This window comes from Pithys albifrons, chromosome 3 (genome assembly GCF_047495875.1).
Source record: "Pithys albifrons albifrons isolate INPA30051 chromosome 3, PitAlb_v1, whole genome shotgun sequence".
Classification (NCBI taxonomy): Eukaryota; Metazoa; Chordata; class Aves; order Passeriformes; family Thamnophilidae; genus Pithys; species Pithys albifrons.
The window spans coordinates 96,067,654-96,086,663 of NC_092460.1; the positions used below are offsets into that span (position 1 = coordinate 96,067,654).

Here is a 19,010-nt window from a genome sequence, read left to right on the forward strand (position 1 = left end):
GCATTTTTCTTATGCACCTTCCCTGGTTTTTTTACTCACCTTCCCCATTTTTCTTATGCACTTGTTTTTAGGTGAATCTTATCCTCGTTTTTAGGAGAACCCTGGTTGCATTTTATTTCTTGAAACTTCTGACTTTAGAGTGGTGTGATAACTAGTGATGGAGGACTTTGTTGCTCTGTGAGGTTTTTCAGCCAGTCATAAGTGGGATGACTTTTGTAGTAGAGGACCTGCAAAAAGGACTGTTTATGTGATCAAATTTCTAGTGACAGTAAAAAAACCCAACATAAAAAGTCTCAATATGTTTATTATAACAAGAGTTCTATTTCTTTCTCTCATATGTGTGTTTGCAAGAATTGACATTGTGGATCATGTTAATGCAGACTGTGAGAATAGACTTCTTACTGACTTGGGAAGATTGACTTGAGGGCCAAGGTGTTGGTGTTTATTCCTTTATTCTGAGTTGTGAGTAGATTAATGTTGCTGCATACCTCATATGATACTGATTTCTTTGAGAGTAAGTGCACAAATGCTTTTTCTTAAGTGTTGCTTCTGTATTTCAAGACCTGTTTCTTAAGTTTCTGAGCCTGGAGTATCAGCAACTCAGTCCTATCAGTTTTTCAAATTCAAAGAATGGTATGAAAAAAAAGCAGAAATTGAGGTATACTAAAAATGTCTTAACTGCAAATGAGTTCAGGTATGTCAGATGTTGAAATATAAAGAGAAGTAGTTTTCTCTGGAAAAACAGTGTTGAAACTAAGGAGTGTTAAAACATGGAAATGCCATTACAGAAATGGGCTCCCAAAGGCATATGGATATTTGTCTTTTTTTTTTTCTCACTTCTTCCTGATTTTCAGCTGTCAGTGCTGGTTTGTCCTGTCTGTTGGTTTATGGAGTTCATGTCATTACTGTGTTTTCTCATCAGCACATTCCCATAAACATGAGGTATTGAATAGAAGTTCTCTTAATTTGAACCAAACTGTATCTTCCACCTAATTCCCTCTGGAAATGAGACCCAGGTGAGCTTGCTGCCCGTCTGTTCCCTTTTTTTCCTGCTTCCCACAACTTCTGAGCCTTTCAGCCAGTTTCACTCCAATGAGGCAGATACTCTGAAGGTCTGAACAGGCAGCAGAGGGAAAGTATCGAGGTCTGGCTCACCATTCCTGCCCAGGTGAGAGTCCTGCTCACAGGACGGTTCTGGAACAGTTCTGCACCGTTTGTCAGTGGAGGCTCCATGCTGGATCAGCCTGGGTGTAGCTCCACACTGGCCTGTGGATTAGCCTGGGTGTAGCTGCTCAGAGGATCAGCCTGTGTGTGGTTGGACAGTGGATCAGCCTGTGTGCAGCTCCACTCTGCCCCGTGGATCAGGCTGGGTGTAGCTCCACTCTGCCCCGTGGATCAGGCTGGGTGTAGCTCCACTCTGCCCCGTGGATCAGGCTGGGTGTAGCTCCACACTGCCCCGTGGATCGGGCTGGGTGTAGCTCCACACTGCCCCGTGGATCAGGCTGGGTGTAGCTCCACACTGCCCCGTGGATCGGGTTGGGTGCAGCTCCACTCTGCCCCGTGGATCGGGTTGGGTGCAGCTCCACTCTGCCCCGTGGATCGGGTTGGGTGCAGCTCCACACTGCCCCGTGGATCGGGCTGGGTGTAGCTCCACTCTGCCCCGTGGATCAGACACGCAGTTCCCTGTGTGTGGCTCAGAGGCAGCGGCTGCTCCACCTCCTCCTGCAGGCACAAGGAGCTGGCAGAGCCATTGGAAAGGTTTGGGAGATAAGGAGCTGTACATGTAGCAGGTGGGGAGGAGTTTGGTAACATACCTGCTCTGGGATATTATAGTATAGAAATCTGGTTTTGGTCACCAGTGTTCATGGGGAAAATGTGGGAAATGCTGCCTTTTGGTTGGAATCATAATGTGCCTGATTATGCTCCATGCCTGTTCTTTTTATCTTCTCTATTTTGCTTTTATATAAGAAAACATCAAACTCAGAATTCTGAGTTACTAAATTCACTAAGAACTTAAGAAGTGTCATGGTTTTGGTGAGTGATCATGTTGTTGAAAAGTTACCTGGGTAGCTGGATGTTTTGTTCTGTGGTGGTTTTGTTAGGCTTTTTGTTTGTTTTTCCCAAATTATAATTGAATTACCTTACTGACAGTAGGTGGGGGGCAAAGATAGAAGCCAGAGTATTGGAATTGTGACATGCTTTTCCAGCATTTCTTTAATCATCAACAACCCTTTTCTCCTAATGTCTTTCTTTGAAATGCAACTTTCAATTTGGTGTCTTTCAGAATCCAATTATTTATCTTCTTAAAATGAATTTGTTACTCTTTTTTTTCTTTCATTTAATGGACTTGTTGGTGAAAAACATTTTAATATAATTATTGGAGTCTCCTACAATGTTCTAATGCACACCCTACTAGTGAGGTGTGGTGATGTCTAAATGCTAAAAGCATCCCTTGCAAACCCCTTTTTAAAAAATAGTGGGAGAGAGTATTTAGTTGTTTTAAACCAATGGAATTTCCAATGTGGATTCATAGCGAGAAAAGACTCATAAATAGTTATTGTTGCTTTTGAAACAGGACATACAGAGGATTTTCATCTCCCAGATGGAGCTGTGAGGAACAGGTCCCACTTAACTGACCTACAGATACAGAAAACATTAATTCACCCTTCTAATATGAAAAGTTTTGGGGGGCTGTTTCATCAGTTGGGTTTTGTTTGCCCCCTTCCCTCTTCAGATCAATTCTGATTTCATAATAAGATGATTTCTACATCATTTTAAGATGGTGTAGTTCAGTGTTTTTAAAGTCCAAGTAGTTCTGAGGTCTTGAGATGTGAAATCTTTTAGCTGTAAACATACATTAGGGAGCCAAATTTGCTGGTGCTTGTTTAAGCAATGCTGATTTGATTTCCATAAATCAGTGTCAGAGCCATTTCTTCTTTGGTGCTGTTGCCAGTTGCTGTCAAATAGGCCAAGTCCTGCATAGGTTTCCAGTTGGTAAGTTGTCACTGCCCACATCTGAATACACTGAATTTTTGCAAATAATTTTTGCTTCAGAAACCTGGACAAGCACCTTAAATACTGTAACACAGAATTCCATATGGGTGGGATAGTCAGTATGTGAATCTGTCATCTACTGTTTGGGAGGTGGGGGAGAAAATGTGAAATAGTTAAAAACAGAAATTTTCTTTATTGTGGTGTCTTATTTAGAAATATGTTTCACAATAGTTAAAAATAATACTAGGAGCTCCCTACATTAGATCAAAATGCAAATGTCTCATTATCTACTCAGAGTAGATGCAGGAAATCTGAATTTAGCATGTTTTTCATCATCCAGTCACAGTTAAATGTCAGAAAGGCAAAAGTAGGGGTGGCGATTGGAAGTCAAAGGGGTGTTACTGATAAAAACAAAGTGATGGTTCTTCAGAAGGGGTCAATGCAATGGTGTCCCATCAATCCCACCTATATATACATTTAACTTGAAGCATGTGAATAGGTGAAAATTATTTTTGGCTTTAAGAAATCAATGTAGAATGAAGTAAATAAAGCTTAGGTGGCTCTAATTGGTTCTTGTGGTCCTGTTTGGCCCATCTGAGCCTGCCATGAGTCAGCAGAGTGCCCTCCATTAGGGACAGCTGCATTCCAGGCTGTAGTACCAGCTGTTACCCATCAGGCTGAAGGAGGTGAGTCTTCCCCCTCTGTTTGGTACTTACAAAACCACATCTGAGCACCACATGCAGAGGTGGATTCTCTGTTCCCAAGAAAGCCATTGACATGCTGGAGGGCCACCAAGAACATAAGGAGGCTGGAGAACAACGTAGGTTAAGAGAAACTGGGAGAACTTGAGGGTTTCTTAATCTGTAAGAGGAGAGGGGGACATCTTATTATTGTCTTAGAACAGTCAAACAGGAGAGGATAAAGAAGGTGGAGCTGCTGCTTCTCAGAGCTGCACAGGGGGAGCATGAAAAGAGACAGATATAAGATGGGGCATAGCAAATTCCAGGAAAAGTTTTTTCACAGTGTGGTTATTCTGGTACTGAAAAAAGGAGCCCAGAAGGGGCCATTGCATTTCTGTCCATGGAGATACTAAAATCTTAGATAGCCAATTCCTTGATCTGATTGGACCTGCTTGGAGCAAGGGGCTGAATTAGGTGTCCTCCACAGTTTCCTTCTGATCAAAAGTATTCTGTGATTTTTACCCTTTGGTGTTCAGTGTGTGTTACCTTTTGTATCTTTAGCGAAGTGAAACCAAAGCTCAGAGGGCTGGGAACCCCAAAGAGACTAAAGCTCCTACAAAATGTTGGTTGAGTAGAAGGAGAGAGGAATTTAGCTTTGATAACTCTTCATAATTGCAGCCTTTCTGATATTATTTCCATTTGTTCTGCTGGCAGGGAGGTTTGTGTGTCCAGCTTAGCACAGCTCACTCTTCAGCTGCTGCTTGAGCTGAGTGTTGGGGAAGAGTCCTGGAGATGGCCTGGGAAACCTTGGGAGGGGTGAGGAAAGAAGGAAGCAAGATGATGCCTTTTCACAGTGGAGAGTCAGGCATTGGAGCAGGTTGGCCAGAAAGGTTGTGCAGTTTCCTCCTTTGGCAGTTTGCAAGACTGGAATAGTCTTGTCTGACCTCATTGCTGACCCTGCTTTGAGCAGGAGGTTGAACTACTTGAGGTCCCATCCAACCTGCGTGATCCTAAGCAGTGGAAGGGGGAGAACTCTTAGGAGATGTGTAGAAATGTCAGGTACATGCTGATGTATCAAATACTTAATTATTTTTAGGTTGGGGATAGTTTGCTTTCATCAGTCTTGATTATTTTCAGATGGATTTCAGTTTATATTCCAAGATCTTGTATTTCTTGCGTTGTAGAAACTTGAGATGCTTTTACTTCACAAGTCAGGCTGGAGACAACTTTGCAGTACAAAACTATTACAAAATGAGTAGTTTTTACCTGTTAAGTCCATTCCTTAGTTCAAGAAAACTTAAATGTTTACTCTGATGAGTTAATTGAATATGGGTAGGCTGTGTAAAATTACTGAACAGCATTGTAAAGGTACTTTTTTCCTGTGATTGTGCAGGTTTGCCTGGGTAACATGATGCCAGCGGAGCGCAAAAAGCCAGCAAATATGGAAGAAAAGGAATCTCAGCTAAATAACAAAGAACTTAGTGAAAGGAGACCAGTGAGCACCAGGGACAAGCCAAAAGAAGATATCAAGGTTGGCATGAAGAGAGAGACTTTAAAGGTTCCTGAAGATAAAAAGAAGAAAATGGAAGAGGATAAAAGAAAGAAGGAAGACAAGGAGCGGAAGAAAAAAGAAGAGGATAAAGTAAAGGCAGAAGAGGAACAAAAGAAGAAAGAAGAAGAAGAAAAAAAGAAACTTGAGGAAGAGGAGAAAAAGAAACAAGAGGAGGAAGAGAAAAAGAAACAAGAAGAAGCAGCTGCTCAACTGAAGTAAGTTGTCTTTTAATGGTTTAATTGTGCCAGATACTGTAGTTCTACCACCAGGATTGTGAGCAGAATTATAAAAGATGAACAGTTTGAGTTACTTTTAAGAAGTTGCGTGGAGTGTTGTAAGTTTTACGTGGCTGGCTGAGTATGCTTCTACATAGTTTTGAGTTTTCACTTGTAACCTCTGTTATTTAGTTTCTAATATGGGGCTTTGATGATGTTGTGCATGTGATGACCATGTAATGCACAATTGTGCTTGAATGAATGTCATGGTTTAGCTCCAGTTGGCAACTCAGCCCCACAGTCACTGACTGCCCTCAACAGGATGGAGAAGAGAATCAGAACAGTAAAAGTGAGAAAACTTGTGCATTGACATAAAGGCAGTTAAATAGATAAAGGAAAAGCTATGCATGCATGCAAAGCAATGCTAGGCATTTGTTCCCCACTTCCCCCGGGAAGGCAGGTGTTCAGCCATCCCTGGGACAGTAGGACTCCATCCAATGTAACAGTGACTTGGGAAGACAAGCTCCATCACTCTGAACATCCCTGACCTTCCTCCTTCCCCCAGATTTGTATGTGGAATTGTGTGGTCTGGGATATCCCTCGGGTCAGTTGGGATCACTGTCCCAGCTGTGTCCCCTCCCAACTCCCTGTGCACCTGCAGCCTCCTCGCTTAGCAGGGTGTGGTGAGGGGCAGGAAAGGCCTTGACTGTGTGTGAGCCCTGCCCAGCAATAATGAAAACATCCCTGTGTTATCAACAGCACAAATCCAAACCAGCCCCGTACACTGTGAAGAGAATTAACTCTGTCCCAGCCCAAGTCAGCACAATAAAGAAGCACTTTCTTTTAAGATGGAGAGGTGTTAGCACCATAAAGTTTGGAATACATATTCTAGCAGGTCTGTGGACCATAACAGGGGCAAATCTGCTGTGAGGAATGACTGGTCTTTTAATCAAATACAGACAATTGATAGCTGGATGGCAAACCCAGAATGTAACCTGGCAATGTGATATTACCAAGACAGTGTTTCTTAGTATGTGTCCAAGGGTACTGCAGTGTTGGAGATGACATCTTTAGACCAATAAAGCTGAGATTCTGGACATTCTTATGTCTGGAATGACACTTTTAACATTGAGGCAATGTGATGGCCAAATTCTATTTAGGACAGATGTATTTCACCAATTTAATGTTTTCTGTGTAATTTCAGTAGTCTGGAAATAAAAGATTTCCATTAACTGTATTACAGAGTGACGTGTTGAAAGACTGTTGTCCTCTTCTAAACAAACTTCATCTCCATCTGGAGTAAACTGAGTTTCATGTTTATATTTTTGAAGTCTGTTGGGATTAATATGTTCTGCATAGAAATATTTGAGAATTCTTTTTTGTAACAAGCAGTACTTGCCTTTTGCATTACAAAAATTACACAGAGTTTATGAAGTAGATGCTTTAGCTTTCTAGGATTAGCTTGGTAAATATTTAAGAAGAGAGTATTGAAGGGAAATTGTGTTTAGAAATGCTGAAGTGTTTCCAACTATGACCTTTTTCCTTTTGAACTGGTACCCTGCAAGTAACAAAACATTTTGTCCTGTAACAAAAATGACTGATTTTTATGTCTCTTAGGGAAAAAGAGGAAGCACATCAGCTCCATCAGGAGGCCTGGGAGCGCCATCAGGCAAGGAAGGAGCTCCGCAGCAAAAACCAGAATGCGCCGGACAATCGTCCCGAGGAAAACTTCTTCAGCAGGCTGGACTCCAGTCTGAAGAAGAACACAGCTTTTGTTAAGAAGCTAAAAACCATCACAGAGCAACAAAGGGACTCCTTGTCCCATGACTTTAATAGCCTGAATTTAAGCAAATACATTGCAGAAGCAGTAGCTTCTATTGTGGAGGCCAAGCTGAAGATCTCGGATGTGAACTGCGCCGTGCACTTGTGCTCCCTCTTCCACCAACGATACGCTGATTTTGCTCCTTCCTTGCTTCAGGCTTGGAAAAAACATTTTGAAGCAAGGAAAGAAGAGAAGACTCCCAACATTACCAAGTTAAGAACTGATCTGCGTTTCATTGCAGAATTGACAATAGTTGGGATTTTCACTGACAAGGAGGGTCTGTCTTTAATCTATGAGCAGCTTAAAAACATTATTAACGCTGACCGGGAATCCCACACTCACGTTTCTGTGGTTATCAGCTTTTGTCGGCACTGTGGAGATGACATTGCTGGTTTGGTACCAAGGAAAGTAAAAACTGTTGCAGAGAAGTTTAACTTGAGCTTTCCTCCTAGTGAGATAATTAGCCCAGAGAAACAACAACCCTTCCAGAATTTATTGAAGGAATATTTTACGTCTTTGACCAAACACCTGAAAAGGGACCACAGGGAGCTACAAAATACTGAAAGACAAAACAGGTGACACTTGAACATTGCTTTTTATTTATGAATTTTAAAATAGTTTATTTATTAAATTCTTACATTTATTACAGTATTTATAAACCAAGTCTATTAGCAGTTTGTGGAAGATAAGTGTGTCCTGCATTGTATCTAAGAAAAGTTCTAAATTTGTTCTGAATGCTTAAAAAGCAAAGACCAAATAGACTCTTCAAATACCTTTAAAGAAAAGGGAGGTTGACCTTTAGCTTTACTTCTCTTTACTCTATTTCCTTATCAGTGTGAGAGCAGTGCTGCCTTTCCAGCTGGTACTGTCCTTTTCCAGTTGGCACAGTCTGAGTTCTCCCTTTCCACCCACATTTGTCTAAGAGAGCATATGCCACAATGGCTTGGCTTGTTTACTTTTTTAGTGTATCAGCATGGAGGAAAAATTAGTTCAGATTAACAAGGTACCCATTACACTTCAAGGTGGGCAAATTTTATATTATATTAAAATAGTGTAGACAATTTGATTCAAATCCTCTTAGATGTCTGTATGTAATACTAACATTGCAGGGCATGAATATACACAGCTGTGGGATCTAAATAACTTTTTTCTACCATGTTCACATTGTTTAATAATTGTTCTCTTTAAGCCACCCTGAACTGTCATTATTGGAGCCAGCCCAAACCCAGCTGTTGGTCTTAGAACAGAGTCATTCTTAAATCCTTTTTGGGGGCATTCCACACAGAAAGAAATCAGCATGTTACTGGGTATAGGCACAGGTTTCAACTAAAAGGCTGGACCTGAGTCCAGAGTCATTATATGGTTGGAATACATTAAAATTTCATGTTTCCAAACCAAGGATCATTGTGCTGATGGATTTTGTGCTGCAGTCCTATCTGGTCTCAGCCAGCCAGGTGTTGTATTTCACAGGACTATAAGCTGACTTTTGAGGTACTATTGTTTCTACAAGTACCCGATTAGTTTAAAGTGTGTTATCGACTTAGTCATTTTTTTAAAGTTGATAAATATGAATCTTTATACTTTCACAGTTGTAGTTGGTTCTGGGCACATTGATTCGGGCTGGTATTTCACTGAGTGGGTGTTACAAAGTCTGTGTGTTAGGAAATAAAGCAAAAAATTATTCCAAGAGATATGAAGTATGTTAAGAAACCTAGAAGGAAGAATGTAAGTGATCTGGGAGGGGGAAATATACTTTAATATTTCCTTGTACAACTGGATAAAAATGACTGGATAGAGCCCTGAGCAGCCTGGTCTGATATCATTGAGCCTGCTTTGAGTAGATCAGACAAGGGACCTCTTTGTAAACCTCTTCATCTGAATTATCCCCGTGGGTTTGGGTGCTAAGCTTTGTTTGGGTGCAAAGCTTTGTTTGGGGAAAGCAACGTGAAGAACTATCACTTATCACTGAATTAAGAGAACTCTTGTTATTTTATCCCTCTGAAGTTTAAGCTGTTTGTTTTAACTTCTTAATAAAAGTTGAGGACTCAGTTTTGTTAAAGAAACAAGGCATCAAAAAACTTTCCCACCAAATTTTATTTCCTAATAACATGTCAGTAACAGAGAGATTCTTGCCTTTTGCACGCTATGGCAGTGCAAGGTGAGAGTTCAAGACAGAAATTTGCTTGGTAAGAAGTCTGTGAATACTTCCTAAACTGTGGGTTTGGGAAAAGTGATAGTGCAACTGGTTGCTTGCTTGCTTTTGTTTTTGTTTTTTTTTCTGTGGGTGGATAAGGTTTTTTTGGGTATTTTTGTTTAGTTGTTTGGGGATTTTTTGTTCTAAAAAGCAACCAATAATCATATTTGATAACACAGTTCTGTGTATTAAAAATCTGATCCATTTTGCTGATAGCAACAGTTTTTATTCACACTTTTATTCCAGAATCAATGAAATGAACAGGGAGTTAACTGTTCCCTCTTATGTATCGATTGTGTCATGTGTTTAGGTTGTTATTTTGTCAGGTGAATAACTCATACATTTATCTGTGTCAGGAGAGTGAGTGACTGTCAAATGACTCAATCTGCACAGGTAGGTTGAGTTAATTGAAAATTAATATTCTGAATTAACAGTGCTTTAGTATGTGTTACCTGCAAATCATTTGGGTAAAATTAAAGCATTATTATACACAAGGGTTTCTGGATAAGTGGATCATTAGGAAAACTACCTTGGGTTATGCTTTGACAGTAGAACCTGGTGGTTGTTTGGTTACAGCTGAAGGCACAGCTAAACTTGTCCTGCTGTGTCATCGTGAGGAAACAACTTGATTTCCAAATTCTAGAGAGAGTTTTCCAAAATGAGTTGTAGATTTGGAAGGACTGCCTTTGTCTACATTAGGGATGTTTTTAAGATGTGCTGAACTTGCCTTGTGGTGCATTGAAGAGACATGAAATAAGACAAGTGCTGTGTGCTGTACTTTAATTGTATTCAGAAAAGAATTCTGCTTTTTAAAGTTTGCTTTGTGTGCCTTTAGCTTTCTTTGAATTTGTTAACACGTTTTCTGGGAACTGAAACTGGGAACTGAAACTCCTGTACTGTTGGTACAGCACTTTGCTTTTTTGTTTTTCTTAGTAATAGCACAGAGCATCAGTGCTCATGTTTATAAACATGATGTATTTTAAACTTTAAAATATGTACATAATGGACAGCTGTCTCCATGGAAAAGCTGTGAGTTGGCTCTTCACGTGTTTCTTGAATCCAAACTGAACTACAGCACTTTAGAAATTGTCAGTGCTTATTTAATCTGTTAATTTTTGTTGCTCTGCTTGGCAGGAGCAGGTAATACATGTTATGTAGGTGTGTTTTGTCAGAGGGATAAGAAACAGAACTTTGCCAGCATTGCTGTTTCTTGCCCTGTGGGGAGACACCTGTGTGCACTTCTGGTCCTGAGCAGATCTGAGGGACTTTGTTGCTGGCCCTGTGAATCTGTTGTGTACAAAGATGACTTTGTTTTATAACTAACCTAGAACTGGAAAGAACCCAAGATTGATATCCCTCAACTTACGTTGCTTCGAGTACTTTAGAATTTTTGTGCCACAAAATATTTGTGTCTTTTGACAAGACTGTGATTGCATCGCTACTCCTTAATGAAAGCCTGATGGTAATGGAACCATAAAAATGATGATGTAATGTTACAACCTGCTTCAGGAATTGGGGCATTTTTTCAGAGTTTTGATGCTTTTATGTCAGTGCAGGGTGCCTTGTCAGTGGTTCCAGCCTCTCCCATCTTACTGACATTGCTCAAGCTGCTGTAAAACCAACTGGAATTTTGGTAGGCAGGCTCATTGTGTCAGCTGCCCTTTGGAAGTCCGTGTTTGATCTGAGCCGGTTTGGATCTTGGCTGTAGTTGGTCCCCACACAGCTCAGCTGGCCCTGCTGGTAGAGAGAGAACTGACTGTGCCTCATCAGTGTGAGAAGTGCCCACGCAGAGCAGCTGAATGGATTGTGCTAGATGGGAAAAGGCACTTCCCAGGAGCCATAGTGTGGGATAAACTGGGACACTGCTCATGAGCAGACAGCTTATTCTTAGGCCAAAATCAAGGATGGCAGTCTTTGATCAGACTTCTGTGGTGAGCTTTGTACTAGCAGAGATTACCTTGTTTTGTGAATTTGATTAAATCACTGAATGTTCTTGATTTTTGGTCAAAATGTCAAGATGGCTTTAACTATAGTTTGATAAGAAAACAGAGTTGTGCTGTTGTGCCTGAACTCTGAATCCACTTTACTCTGCACTTTAAGCAGTGGTTGTTCCTTCAAATGCAAGTTGCCTTTGACAACAGATCCCAATTTAAAAATTGATAATTTAAAGCAACTATGAATAGTTTCCTAAAAGAAAAAAAGAGCAACTGAAAAAAACAAATGTAACTGCTCTTAATTTGGACTAATAGTCTTGAAATAACTTTGTTTATTGGAAAGTCAATGGGCTGCATTTAACATGCAGGATTTTTTTGAGCTTCCAGGTGCTGATAGCCCATGTAATCATTTAAGCAATATGGAAACATTGTTACAAGTGCAAAGCAACTTTGATCTGGTTTTCATGTTTTTTCATGGTACAGGACTGTTCTAGCATAATCATGGCAAAAAGTAAGTTGGCCTTTCTCTTTGGACCTTGCAGGCAGAGCTTCTGTGGCTCTACAGTCCTCAGGGGGATTGAAGTTGGAAACTCAGTGTGCTTTGGGAAAATAACAGATTTTTGTTCTCGCAATCTACACTAGAATTCTCAGTTCCCTTGAGAAGGGCAGGTTGACTCTGCTCATAGAAATTCCTAGTGGAATACACTTCAAAGTGAAAAGGTTGTCTTACTGTCACTTTGTTTTCTGTAGGCGCATTCTGCACTCCAAGGGGGAGCTGAGTGAAGATCGGCACAAGCAATATGAGGAATTTGCAATGTCCTATCAGAAGCTGTTGGCAAATTCTCAGTCTCTGGCTGATCTCTTGGATGAAAACATGCCTGACCTTCCCCAGGAGAAACCAACGCCTGAGGGTGAGCCACGTTCTGGAGCGAGTAAACAGGGCTGGGCCTGGCTTGGATGGGGGGAAACTCATCAAACCCTCTCCCTGATGTGTGTTTCTACTGGCTTTGTGTCATTTAGGCTTTCCCCCTGAGGGATAGCAGTGAATGCATAATACTTTGGGGGTTTCATTAAAGTAATTAAGCCTAACATGTAACCATAAGTGTTGTATATGCTGTGTAGTTGTGGTGACTTAATATCTCTTTAGATTTGTTTCACGTAAAATAGTAATAAATGGAAAATCAAAAATGTTTTTAACCTGACCCTTTCCATTCAATGTTGTGCAGTTTTGAATATTTAAAAAGTTTAAAGAGTTTTAAAAGCTGATGTTGTTCAAAAATAGGCTTGAAGTGTCTTTTGAGTCACAATGTTATGAGCAGGAACAGTGTTGGGGCAGAGAAGGCACCAAGTGTGTCTGTCTGACCTGCTGAGCAGAGGTGCAGCTTTAGCTGACACAACTGCTCAGTGCCTTTAAAATTTGAGATTAGTTGAGATGTTGTTGAAATCATGAGTGTATCTTTTGCCTGAAAAGATCTTGAGCTTAAAAAAGTTGTATTTCTCGAATTGAAAACTACTCTTTCTAAACTTCATTCTTAAAATTCAGTGGGGTTGCAGTTCATCATACTCAAAGTGATTACTTTCAATCATAGAATCATAGAATCATAGAATCGATTGGGCTGGAAAAGACCTCCAAGATCATCGAGTCCAACCCTTGGTCCAACTCTAGCTCATTTACTAGATCATGGCACCCAGCGCCACGTCCAATCTGCATTTAAAGATCTCTAGGGATGGTGAATCCACCACCTCTCCGGGCAGCCCATTCCAATGCCTGATTACTCTCTCTGTAAAAAATTTTTTTCTGATATCCAACTTAAATTTCCCCTGGCAGAGCTTAAGCCCATGCCCCCTTGTTCTATTGCTGAGTGCCTGGGAGAAGAGACCAGCCCCCACCTGGCTATAACTTCCCTTCAGGTAGTTATAGACAGTGATGAGGTCACCTCTGAGCCTCCTCTTCTCCAGGCTAAACAACCCCAGCTCCCTCAGCCTCTCCCCATAGGACTTGTGCTCCAGTCCCTTCACCAGCCTTGTTGCTCTTCTCTGGACCCGCTCCAGCATCTCAATATCCTTTCTGAACTGAGGGGCCCAGAACTGAACACAGTACTCAAGGTGTGGCCTCACCAATGCAGAGTACAGGGGAAGGATCACTTCCCTGGTCCTGCTGGCCACACTATTTTTGATACAGGACAGGATCCCATTGGCCTTCTTGGCCACCTGGGCACACTGTTGACTCATGTTGAGCTTCCTGTCAATTAGTACTCCAAGGTCCTTTTCTGCCTGGCTGCTCTCCAGCCACTCTGTGCCCAGCCTGTAGCGCTGCAGGGGGTTGTTGTGGCCAAAGTGCAGGACCCGGCACTTGGCCTTGTTGAACTTCATCCCATTGGAATCAGCCCATCTCTCAAGTCTATCCAGATCCCTCTGCAGAGCCCTCCTGCCTTCCAGCAGGTCGACACTCCCTCCCAACTTGGTGTCATCAGCAAATTTGCTGATGATGGACTCAATCCCCTCATCTAAATCATCAATAAAGATGTTAAACAGGACTGGACCCAACACAGACCCCTGGGGAACACCACTGGTGACTGGCCGCCAGCTGGATGCAGCTCCGTTCACCAGCACTCTCTGGGCCCGACCCTCCAGCCAGCTCTTAATCCAGGAGAGGCTACACTTGTCTAAGCCATGGGCTACCAGCTTTTTCAGGAGTATATTATGGGAGACCGTGTCAAAGGCCTTGCTGAAGTCCAGATAGACCACATCCACAGCCTTCCCCTCATCCACCAGGTGGGTCACCTGATCGTAGAAAGAGATCAGGTTGGTCAGACAGGACCTGCCCCTCCTAAACCCATGCTGGCTGGGTCTAATCCCTTGTCCACCCTGAAGGTGCTGTGTGATTGCACTCAGGATGAACTGCTCCATAACCCTGCCAGGCACAGAGGTCAGGCTGACAGGCCTGTAGTTGCCAGGGTCCTGCTTGCAGCCCTTTTTGTGGATTGGGGTGACATTGGCCAACCTCCAATCATCTGGGACCTCCCCAGAGAGCCAGGACTGTTGGAAGATGATGGAGAGCGGTTTGGCAAGCTCTTCTGCCAGCTCCTTCATCACCCTGGGATGGATCCCGTCTGGTCCCATAGACTTGTTAGGATCCAGCTGGCTCAGTAAGTCGGTCACTATTTCCTCCTGGAATACAGGAGGGGTATTCAGCTCCCTCTCCCTGTCTACCAGCTCCAGAGGCCAGTTGTCTTGAGGGCCACCTGTCTTACTGGTGAAAACTGAGGCAAAGTAGGTGTTAAGTACCTCAGCCTTCTCCTCATCTTCCTTAACTATATTTCCCTCCAAGTCCAACAGAGAATGGAGGTTTTCCTTGCCCCTCTTTTTGTTATTAATGTATTTATAAAAGGACTTTTTGTTATCCCTAACTGAAATAGCCAAATTTACTTCAAATTCCACTTTTCTTTCCCTATTTTTTTTCCTGCATGACCTAGCTCTATCTGTAAATTCTTCATAAGTAGCCAGCCCTTTTTTCCATAGTCTGTAAACTTTCTTTTTATCCCTGATTTCTTGCAGAATCTCCCTATTTAACCAAGCTGGCTGTCTTCCCCTCCGGCTGGCCTTTCGGCACACTGGGACAGCCTGTTGCTGTGCATTCAAAATCTCCCTCTTAAAACATGTCCATCCCTCCTGGACCCCCTTACCTTTAAGGGTTGTTTCCCAGGGTATGCTCTGAATCAGTTCTTTGAATAGGCCAAAATCTGCTCTCCGAAAGTCCAAGGTAGAGGTTTTAATGGTGACTCTCCTTACATCCCTGAGGACTGAAAATTCTATTATTTCATGGTCACTATGCCCCAGGCGGCCTCCAACCACTACATCATCTACCAGCCCCTCTCTGTTTGTAAACAGTAGGTCTAGCAGGGCCTTCCCCCTGGTAGGCTCATTTACCAGTTGATGAAGGAAATTGTCCTCTATACACTCCAGGAACCTCCTTGACTGCCTCTTCTCTGCAGTATGAAGCTCCCAGCAGATATCTGGCAGGTTAAAGTCACCCACAAGAACAAGGGCTGGAGATTTTGAGACATCTGCCAGCTGCTTGTAGAATAATTCATCCCCTTCATCATCCTGGTTGGGTGGTCTGTAACAGACACCCACAAGGGTGTCAGCCTTGTTGGCCTTGCCCCTGATTCTGGCCCACAGGCACTCAACCTTGTCACTGCTGACCTCAACTTCAACAGAGTCAAGAGACTCTCTAACATATAAAGCCACCCCTCCACCTCTCCTTCCCTGCCTGTCTTTTCTGAAGAGCTTGTAGCCCCCCATAGCAGCACTCCAGTCATGTGATTCATCCCACCACGTTTCTGTGACAGCAACTATGTCATAGTTTTCCTGCTGCACTATGGCTTCCAGCTCCTCTTGTTTGTTTCCCATACTGCGCGCATTGGTGTACATGCACTTCAGCTGGGCCATTGATTTCATTCTCAACTCAGGCTCTATGCTCTTAGGCCTGTCTCTGGAGAGCCCAGTTGCCGTCCCTTCCCCCTTCAAACCTAGTTTAAAGCCCTCCTAACTAACCCTGCCAACTTATGGGCTACAGTTCTTTTGCCCTCCCTAGATAAATGAAGCCCATCTGCTTTGATGAGACTGGGCAACACGGAGTTCGCGCCATGATCAAAAAACCCAAAATTTTGACGATAGCACCATCCCCTAAGCCACCTGTTGGTAAGCTGGGCTTTCCTAAACCTCTCCTCATTCATCCCAGCTAGCACAGGAACTGAGGCAATTACTACCTGTGCTCCTGTCCCCTGAAGAGATCGGGCCAGTGCCTTGAAATCTTTTTTAATTACTCTGGTACTCCTTTTATTAATGTCATCACTTCCAACCTGGACAACCAACAGTGGGTAATAGTCTGAGGGTTGGATAAGTTTAGGAAGTTTTTTGGTAATATCCCTCACCCTGGCCCCAGGAAGGCAGCAAACTTCCCTGTGGGACGGGTCTGGCCGACATATAGGGCCCTCAGTTCCTCTCAGAAGGGAGTCACCTATTACAACAACCCTTCTCTTTTTTCTCTTACCTGTAGTCGTAACCCGTCCGGTAGGCTGGGGGTAACCAGAAGATCTTGTAGATAGATCCTCCTCCTGACTGTCCTCCAACAGACTGCCCGAGTCCAGGGCCATATACCTGTTTTTTAAGGGCACCCTGGCAGGTGAAAGGGGTCGAGAGGGGGTGTTTTTGCCTCTCTGACCAGGCACCTGTTTCCATTCATCCCCAACCCTATGGTTTGTTCCGTCTGCCTGATGGCAGGAGGGGCTGGGCTTCACCACCTCCTGCTGGGCTTCCTTAGGGGTGGAAAGGGTGTGACTCCACCAGTCAATTTCCCTTTCACTCTCCCTTATGTTTCTGAGCCTATCAACCTCTTCCTTTAGCTCTGCCACCAGACCCAGCAAATCGTTCACCTGCTCACATCGTATGCAGGCACTTCTCATACTGTCCTCTGGTAGTAGGTCCAGGCTCAGACAGTCTATGCAGCCGGAGGCCTGAGTGGCTGCATCCTTTTTAGAGGGTTCTGTCTGTATTGACACCCCTCTACTGGTAACAGGAGCAACAGCTTTCACTTTTCTGGGAGGCATGACTGCCTTAAGCTGGGGGGAAAGGTAGAAAGAGACAAAGAAACAAATGAACAGAGGAGAGAAAAGAAAAGAAAAAAAAAAAAAAAAAAAAAAAAAAAGCTGCAGAAATACCTAGGCTTCTGCCCTGCCTGTTTGCCCTGCCTGTGCGAACTGCCGTGCAAACTGCCGTGCCACGCCCTCACAGACGTGCCACGCCCCTGTTTGCCCGCTCCTGTTCGCCGCGCTCCGGGTCGCTTGCGCTCCCTAGAGATGTTCTTAAAGCCTTCTCACTCTCCTGCTAACGAGCAAGCCCCGCCTCCAACTCCCCTCTGAGTCACCTGCTGATAGCTGAAGGAGCAGCAAACAAAGCCTGCCAGGGAATGAGCCAAGCAGCTCCCTTCCCTCCCTTTAAAGCCTTCTCACTCTCCTGCTAACGAGCAAGCCCCGCCTCCAACTCCCCTCTGAGTCACCTGCTGATAGCTGAAGGAGCAGCAAACAAAGCCTGCCAGGGAATGAGCCAAGCAGCTCCCTTCCCTCCCTTTAAAGCCTTCTCACTCTCCTGCTAACGAGCAAGCACCGCCTCCAACTCCCCTCTGAGTCACCTGCTGATAGCTGAAGGAGCAGCAAACAAAGCCTGCCAGGGAATGAGCCAAGCAGCTCCCTTCCCTCCCTTTAAAGCCTTCTCACTCTCCTGCTAACGAGCAAGCCCCGCCTCCAACTCCCCTCTGAGTCACCTGCTGATAGCTGAAGGAGCAGCAAACAAAGCCTGCCAGGGAATGAGCCAAGCAGCTCCCTTCCCTCCCTTTAAAGCCTTCTCACTCTCCTGCTAACGAGCAAGCACCGCCTCCAACTCCCCTCTGAGTCACCTGCTGATAGCTGAAGGAGCAGCAAACAAAGCCTGCCAGGGAATGAGCCAAGCAGCTCCCTTCCCTCCCTTTAAAGCCTTCTCACTCTCCTGCTAACGAGCAAGCCCCGCCTCCAACTCCCCTCTGAGTCACCTGCTGATAGCTGAAGGAGCAGCAAACAAAGCCTGCCAGGGAATGAGCCAAGCAGCTCCCTTCCCTCCCTTTAAAGCCTTCTCACTCTCCTGCTAACGAGCAAGCACCGCCTCCAACTCCCCTCTGAGTCACCTGCTGATAGCTGAAGGAGCAGCAAACAAAGCCTGCCAGGGAATGAGCCAAGCAGCTCCCTTCCCTCCCTTTAAAGCCTTCTCACTCTCCTGCTAACGAGCAAGCACCGCCTCCAACTCCCCTCTGAGTCACCTGCTGATAGCTGAAGGAGCAGCAAACAAAGCCTGCCAGGGAATGCTAATGTCATTAAAGTCTGTTACAACCTTCCTTTCTGCTACCACGTAATGTGCTGCTTGATTTTACTTGATTTGACTTTCACTCTTATACTGTCTGTATTTTCAATCAAAATCAAGTTTACAATTTTCAGATGGCTTCTTGATATATCTAATTTTAAGATGGAATTGTTAAAAACAAGTTAAAGTATATATTGCAATATTTAGGTGAAAACAGTTGTAGTAATAAATAGATCAACATTTCTAAAATCTTTAAGGAGCCTCCCTTTAGAAGACTATAAATTTGTGTAAATAGTTTTCCTTTGTTTTCTCTTTTTGCAGAACATGGCCCTGGTATTGATATTTTCACACCAGGAAAGCCTGGAGAGTATGACCTGGAGGCAGGTATCTGGGAGGATGAAGATGCTAGAAACTTCTATGAGAATCTCATTGACTTGAAGGCTTTTGTGCCAGCAATTTTGTTTAAAGATAATGAAAAATACTCTCAGAGCAAGGACTCCAGCAAAGATGAATCAAGAGGTAGGATGCTTAGATGAGTATTTATTTTAACATATCTTTTCCAACAGCTATACAAATTTGATGGGAGTAATGAGTCTAATTAAATAATTTGTGGTGATCTGGGCAGTACACCAGTTTGGATGAAGTTTTAGGGATAAACCATGTGGAATAGGGATTATATCTGAGTATAGTATTTAAGGAAGAAGAAAGTAAATGCTTTTTAATAT

At 43.4% G+C, this 19,010-nt stretch overlaps 1 protein-coding gene across 5 annotated transcripts in view; it reads left to right on the plus strand.

The window, feature by feature from the left end:
- Positions 1–19,010, plus strand: part of UPF2 (UPF2 regulator of nonsense mediated mRNA decay) — a 60,230-nt gene that overhangs the window by 802 nt on the left and 40,418 nt on the right. For 3 of the 5 annotated variants that reach the window (XM_071552812.1, XM_071552817.1, XM_071552815.1), the window contains exons 2-5: positions 5,068–5,441; positions 7,059–7,838; positions 12,142–12,302; positions 18,607–18,804. In XM_071552812.1, coding sequence (XP_071408913.1) covers positions 5,083–5,441; positions 7,059–7,838; positions 12,142–12,302; positions 18,607–18,804 — 1,498 coding nt within the window. In that variant the 5' untranslated portion in view covers positions 5,068–5,082. Of the gene's footprint in view, positions 1–783; positions 1,017–1,115; positions 1,169–5,067; positions 5,442–7,058; positions 7,839–12,141; positions 12,303–18,606; positions 18,805–19,010 lie in introns of those variants that run through there. The other 2 variants (XM_071552813.1, XM_071552816.1) reach the window with 2 other exon arrangements.